This window comes from Momordica charantia, unplaced genomic scaffold (genome assembly GCF_013281855.1).
Source record: "Momordica charantia cultivar OHB3-1 unplaced genomic scaffold, Mcharantia_2.0 BLBB01000187.1, whole genome shotgun sequence".
In the NCBI taxonomy this organism is placed as follows: Eukaryota; Viridiplantae; Streptophyta; class Magnoliopsida; order Cucurbitales; family Cucurbitaceae; genus Momordica; species Momordica charantia.
In genome coordinates this window covers 11,666-19,396 of record NW_028275343.1, presented here as the reverse complement: position 1 = coordinate 19,396, position 7,731 = coordinate 11,666, and the positions used below count along the sequence as shown (strand labels likewise).

The following is a 7,731-nucleotide window of genomic DNA, read 5'->3' as shown; positions in this document are numbered from 1 at the left end:
TGGTCAAGTATTCACAGGTGATCAACCATGGTCAAGTATTAAATATCTCTTCTATCTTTCAACTATTAAAATTAGTATTAGAAGCCCAAGGGTGGTGGTGAGTAGTTAACTATTTTATTTTAAGATTTATGTTAATTACTGCCAATGTCTCGTTTTAGCCTTTACGAGTTAGATTTGAATATGTCAATATATAAAGTTTCTTGAAAAAAAATGAAGACACGTGGTTGTAGACAATGGCCAAGTATTTTTATTTTTTTTTTAATAAAAAAGGTGTCTTAATTTGAAGGGCTGCCTAGCTAACATCGAACCATGCGTCAAAATATTGTTTCCCAAAGTTTCCACTTCAGACAATGAGTGCTCGGGTTAGATAAATGGGATGTAAACTGTGAAGGCTTCCCTTCACTCACTTCCTTCTTCTGCTGCTCTCTCACGTCTCGTCTCACCCACAGAATCAAAAGCAAATCAAAAATCAAAAGCAGAGGAAGGGTATGGAAGAGGTGGCTATTTCCCCAAATCTCGTCTCTTTCACCCACGATATCCCATCCGCTCTTCAACAGAAGCTCCAGATGCTGATCCAGGCCCAGCCCCTTTGGTGGGCCTACACCATCTTCTGGCACACCTCCTCCGACGACAATGGCGCCCTCTTCCTGGCCTGGCGCGACGGCCACTTCCACGACCGCAAGAAGGCCAAAAACGCCGCCGCCTCCGACCCGATGGACGTCGAGTGGTTCTACATGATGTCCTTGACCCGCTCCTTCGCCGCCGGGGAGGGCGTCCCCGGCAAGGCCTTCAGCTCCGGCGCCGTCGTCTGGCTCGCCGGCGCCCACGAGCTCGACTTCTACGACTGCGACAGAGCCAAAGAGGCCAAAATGCACGGTATCCACACTCTCGTCTGCATCCCCACTCCTTACGGCGTCCTCGAGCTCGGCTCTCCCGACATTATCACCGAGAACTGGACTCTCGTCCACCACGTCAAATCCCTCTTCGGATTCGCCCCGGAGGAGCCCAATTTTCCCGCCACCCCCGTCCCCTTCCTCGACCACGACTTCAATTTCGACGACATCGGCTTCGTAAGCGAGGCCCCGGAGGAAGAATTGGAATTGGAAGCTGAAGCAGAGACCGCAGTCCCATTTCCGCCTAAAAAGCCAAAGAAAAAAGCAGCGGCAAAGAAATCGAAAACCCGCCCGCCGTACGCGGAGTCGGAGCTGTCGGATTATTCCGGCAGCCCAGGCCCGGTGGCGGCGGCAAAAAAAACCGGGTCGAAGAAACGTGGGCGAAAGCCGAATCTGAGCCGGGACAACGCGATGAACCACGTGGAGGCGGAGAGGCAGAGGAGGGAGAAGCTGAACAACCGGTTCTACGCGCTCCGTTCTGTGGTCCCCAACGTGTCAAGAATGGACAAGGCGTCGCTGCTATCCGACGCCGTTTCGTACATAAACGCGCTCAAGGCCAAAGTGGAGGACATGGAGTCGCAGCTGAGGGAGGCCAAGAAGAGCAGTCAAGAGACGGGCGAGGCAATGGACAACCAGAGTGCCACCACCTCCGTCGACCAGGCCAAGCCCAACTCCGGCGGCGACGGCGGCGGTGCGGCGGTTCGGTTCGAGGTAGACGTGAAGATCCTCGGCGGCGACGCCATGGTGCGAGTGCAGTCGGAGAACGTGAACTACCCGTCGGCGAGATTGATGGGCGTGTTACGAGATTTGGAGTTTCACATCCACCATGCCAACATTACCAATGTGAATGATTTTATGCTTCAAGATGTTCTCGTCAAACTGCCCGAGGGATTGCCCACGGAGGAAGCTTTGAAGACCGCTGTTTTATCGAGATTAGAGTAGCCCAAAACAAAAATTAAAAAAAAAGTTTCTCCATTCTCCGTTTTTCCATTCTTCCTTTTCCTTTTTGATATGACGTATCAATAAATTTGCACTAAAATAAACTTCCTTTTCCATTTTGGTATATATATTTTGAGACAACCTTTAATTTCCATATCCCACATTCCATTTCCTCCATCTTTAAAATGGGCGTTTTTGGTCTCCAAGAGGCCATACTGTTTTATTATCGTTCTTTTTGGAGTACAACACTGAACTTTCAACTTGCATTTTTCTTTTCTGTTTGTCAAAAGCACTGTGGCATTGCTGCTAATCAATCACTAGTCAAGTATTATTGTTCATTTAACTACTTGAATTTCTCTTTTTCGTTGACTGTACATAGTTGTCAAAATTTTCAATAGTGATTTTTGTCAAAATTTTCAATAGTGATTTGGACAAGGCGTGGTTCTTATCTTGAGAAGCACATAATTTTTCTTTGTAAAAGCACGGAGGTGACGCCCGTCATTACATGGCTACTAATCAATTAGTAGTTAACTACTATTCTTGAATTTGGACCTCGAAAAGGTAATTGGTATCTTTTGTATTCAACTTTTTGTTAATTACTTGACTACAGTCTAAATTGAGCAACACTTGTTCCGTGTGGTCACTGCACTTGTCCATAAAGATATGATGGGTCAATGAATAAAAGACATTTTTTAGCATCGGACGACACTTGTTACATGTGGTTGTGACACTTGTCCATAAATATATGATGAGAAATTAATAAAAGATGGTGTGAATGTCAACATTTTTGTAAAATAGTTGATAGACTAAAAAATAATTAAATTATTAAAACAAGACATTTTTGTAAATTATCTTTGTAAAATAATTAATAAAAGGCAATTTTTTTAAAATTTAAAGTTGATAGACTAAAAAAATTAAAAATTTTAAAGACAAAAAAATAACAAAGGCTAAATACACCAAATGGTCATTACTTTATTAGGTAATTCTCAATTTCATTTCTAACCTTTTATAAAGTTACACTATATTTGAAAAATAAAAAATAAATAAAAAGTTGTTACATTTTAAAAATTACACATTAAATTTGTGTTATAAACTGAAATTTCTCAAACTATTTGTTTATGTTTTTCCTACAGTGTTTAAAATAAAAATTTTAAACTATAAACTGTGTCCTAATTAAACATTATTGGGTGAGTTTTTTTTAATCTATTTAGTATCTATATTTTAAAAGGATTTTAAAATATTTTCTTGAATTTTAAATTTTCTATTTAATAGGTCGTTAATTTCACTAATTTAAGACCTAATATCTTTAGAGCTGTTTTAGAAACTTATTTATATAAATGTCTAAAATTTTTAAATTTTATACTACAAGATTTTATTTTAATTCTGAATTTATTCCTATTTATTCCATTTATATTTATTATATTTATTTGCTTTTTTTTTTCCAAAAGATTTATTATCAATATGATATTTCTTTAATTATTGTGGCTCCATATTAATTTTCAATTCAAATCTCTTAATTCACTCATTCATCCCCTTATTTTACTGATTCAAAAAGATTGTTTTTCTTTATTTACTAATATTATTAATTAAAAATATCCAAATCTTAAATATCCTGGGCACACAACATCTTTTCATCATCCTTTCACCATCCTTATTTACAATCCTTTCATTCATATCCTACTGGTACGGTTCTTCTTTATACCCATTCTTTGAGTTTTAGTTTTTTATTTGATTGTTTTAATATTTCAAAAGTTACAGCTCATTCGTTCATTCCCATATTGTTTTAATATTTCCACTGCCGTTCACATACCCATATTGTTTTATTGTGTTTCTTGAGTGCAATGCTGATGAATTTTGTTTTATTGTATTGTTTGAGTGCAAGGTTTGTTTTGGTACCCATAGTTTGAGTGCAAGGTTCGTTTTAATGTCTAATTATTATTTTTTTTGTTTTTGTTTATACTTTAAGAGAAGATAATTAACGGGAAGCACGTATTGATTGACACCAATATTGAAAGGAGAAGAAAAACATACTTTATCTATACATCGAAGGAAATATGGGTATGAATGAATGTTATTTTCTTTTTTTAAAATTACAGTTTAGCTATTTCTATACATGGATATAAATTATATTCATGTTTTTTCGTTATTATAAAATATAATCTACTTGTACTCTTGAAATATACTATTAACATTATGTATAAACGCCTTTTAAGTAAGATATATTTTATACCCACGTAATGACATATCTACAAAATCAATCATGGAGCCAGGAGAACACTTATAAAATATATCTCCATTATCCAATGTAATACAACACACTCTTCTCTCACATTTGAAGCCATATGGAAGGACTCGTATCCAAAAAGGGTTTAATAAACGATCAGAAGTTTACTATACTATATATCCTCAAAATAACAGAAACATCAGAAAGCCAAGATGTAAATCACTAACGGTATATATCCACCAATAATATATTGTAGGTAGTATATATCCACCAATAATATATCGTAGGTAGTATATATCCATCAGATTTTTAGTTATAAATCACCATTAGTATATATCCATATATATAAAACTTGAGTTATAATATATATCCTAATCTAAACACTATATGATACATCCTCACATATACAACATTTCAAACAAACAAAATCAAAAATATATACTCGTATATTCCAACTAATCTTTGGCGGCAGCAATAGAACCCGATTATGTCTAAAGTTGAAATCTAAATATGTCTAAAATTGAAACCTAAATATAGCAGAAAGTACCAGAAAATAAGAACCGACTAAATGAAATGCCCATGCGAAGGCGGCCGAAGATGAGATGTGCTGTGACAAAGAAAAACGGAGCCGCCACAGAAGAAGGGAGACAACGACGAATATCGGAGAAGAGGAATGGAGGTTTCAGAGGAAGGAAGCCTGATGGTTAAAGGAAGGAAAGAAAGACGAGGGAGAAGAATGAAGGTTTCGGAGGAAGGAAGCCCGACGGTCGGAGGAAGGAAAGAAAAACGATGGAGAAGAACGGAGGTTTCAGAAATTTGGGGATTTTGGGATTTTACCATTTTGGAAAATGTAATTAGCACAATTTAAGGGATTTCCTCCCAAATTACCAATTCTATATTTTAATAATTATTTAATATTGATATGAATTTTATGGGTTTATTAGTAATTTGATTTATGGGTACCATGATTACAGATTGTTTCATGACAAAAGTGTAAATTCTATATTTTTCCATCATTTTACGTAATTATGATTCCTAAATAGACCATCTATACACTAATCTCCTAATTTAATGCTTACGCCCCCATGTTTCTAATCACTTATAATTTAGCCCACACCTAATACTTGAAACAATATAATCACTGTATGATATAAACATTAAACTAAAATTTTCTGTTTTAGTACAACAATTCGAAGCATGGAGCTTGAACCTCCGACCGGAGAAAAATAGGTGTTAACTGTGGTTTAACTACGTTCCTACGTGTTGACTTAAACTAATGAAATGAGTGATATACTTATTACAAACTTTTTAAAATATAAAAATTAATAGACGTACTTCAAAATTGTGTAATTCTAGATAAACTTTCTAAAGTAATGAACTAAAAGGCACACCAAATGGTCTCAAATATAAAACAATGAGGAAATTTGATCTTTTATGATTAGTCACATTTGGGACCGAGAAATATGATGAGGTTAATGGAACGCTAATTTTAAATTTGTCGTACTAACTAAATAATTGCAGGTTTATTATAAAGTTCCAACCTAATAAATAATGTAATATATATGTTTTGATTTGCAGAACTAAATCATTTATTTAAATATATCTAGCTATGTAACTAATTAAATAATAGTTTTTTCTTTTTGTATATTGTCTTGCATATATAACAAAATAAGTCCAATTAACTGCAGATATAACAACAATATCCTGAATTTGCAAATATAGAAAGAAAGAAAAGAACAACACTCCTTTGCCAAAAAGGAAAGGACAACACTCAGGGCCCAAGAGATGCTTTAATTATTTGATTTTTTTTCGTCCTATGAGATCATGTAGTGACAAAGGAATCTTATGATATTACCTAACATAAATCTGTGTTCGAATCCTATGTTGGTCACTGTGTTGTTCAGCTTGAGAAAACGAGTCCAGTTATAGGGATCCCACTAGTATAAGTCATACAACATCAATTTCGAGAAATCAATTATAGAATAACATTAATAATTATTTAAATCAATAAATTTAATTCATTTTATATCTAAATTACATTATTCTTAGGATGATTATAAATCCACTTCTATTAGACTGATTATCAGTAAACTTTCAAGTTATTTGACACCCTTTAATTCAAACATGTAAGTAAATAAATTGTTTTCGGTATATTTTTTTATATACACTATATTACATTAAAAAGTGGGATAGAAATTAAATTTTTCGCCCATATGAAGAATTATAAGGATAGATATTGATCCCTTGAAGTTTGTTAGCAAATTTGAGAATTCATAAGATATTTTTTATTATTATATTTTCTAAATATGGCGCAATACTATCAAAGAGGTTTTGTTTATCAAGACCCATTTGTCACACCAACACTCCTTAATTCAACAATTTAGATGAGTTATTTTAGATCATTGTTTTTTCAAATTTGCCTAATACACCAACTCTTAATATATATATATATATATATATATATATATAGTAAAATGAAAAATATTACTCATCTAATATGAGTGGGAAGAGGTTGCATTTCTTTTTTAGCTCAAAAAAATGGAAGGTTTCGAATCTTGTACTTTGGTAGTAGAGTGCTTTGACTAGTTAAACCGTTGGTAAAGAAGGTTAATATTGTTTAATGGTTGAAATATTCTAAAGTTTAGAAATTATGCTACATTTTTTAGAAATTTTTTAAAAAGGAAATAAAATTTTATGAAGGAAATTAACTGGGGTATAATATTAGTGCAATTTAAACTTTGTGGAAGATCCAAAGGCCACCCTATCTGCCATAAATCTGTTTTTCATTTTATAATTTAAAGAAAAAATTCAGAGTAAAAGGAAAAATGTGAACGAGAAAGTGGCTCTAAATTTCTAAAAACATCTACAATGAAGCATTCTATCCGTTACACCCTATTGGCAGTTAGTCCTTAGCTGAAAAGGAAGGGTAAAAGAAGGATCAAATGGATATGCTTTTTGGGTGTCTCAACACATTATTTAACGGACAAAAGCCCCTTTCTCTCACATTAACTTTTTCTTTTCCTTTATGCGAACATTCATGTATTTCTTTTACGATTTCGAAAGAGTTGGCCTTTATTTTAGTTGAATACGTAACGAATCGAATTTTTTGGAGTACAACTTAGATTGGTTAGAGACGTTAGTACATGCATGATTTTAACATTTTAAGTCCTTAAAAGCTACACAAATATAATAATAACTTTAAAATGTAATTTGGCACCTTTATTTGGCATCCCACACAAAATGATAAATCCAAAGCTTCTAATTAAGATAAACTAATGCATACATGAGAAAATATTAGATCAAAATCCTCAAAATAAAATAATTAAAACACGAATCAATATAAAATGCAGAAAAATCATGTTCACGCAAACTCCATGATACTCTACAATTGCCTTGTCACTCGCCTTGTATGTTCTTGCCATTATTACCTAAAAATAGTTTTAGGAAAAGGTTTAGTATTAAAAGTACCCGGTATGTAACCTCCCTAATAAGGCCAATTATGTATGTGGGACCTAAATTATTTTATTAGTCGTCAAACAAATGGCTAATGTAGTAAATTAATTCACCCTGCGTAATCTATACAAACTTCTCAATGGTGCATAGCGAATTTCTTGAAAGGCTCTACACCAATTGATGATAGTTGTCCCTCAGTAAGCAGAGTCAAGTTTCACTTGA

The 7,731-nt window shown here is 34.3% G+C and overlaps 1 protein-coding gene across 1 annotated transcript; it reads left to right on the top strand.

The window, feature by feature from the left end:
- The first annotated feature begins 312 nt into the window (after window positions 1-312).
- Window positions 313-1,960, top strand: LOC148207100 (transcription factor bHLH14-like). Its single transcript, XM_088118501.1, has one exon. It carries the CDS (start codon window positions 489-491, stop codon window positions 1,833-1,835), a length of 1,347 nt encoding a protein of 448 aa, XP_087974627.1. The 5' UTR covers window positions 313-488; the 3' UTR covers window positions 1,836-1,960.
- Window positions 1,961-7,731: the final 5,771 nt, after the last annotated feature.

What these genes read in the sequence shown, in the direction of transcription:
- LOC148207100 (XM_088118501.1), top strand. Translation starts at nt 489, where the DNA reads ATGGAAGAGGTGGCTATTTCCCCAAATCTCGTCTCTTTCACCCACGAT.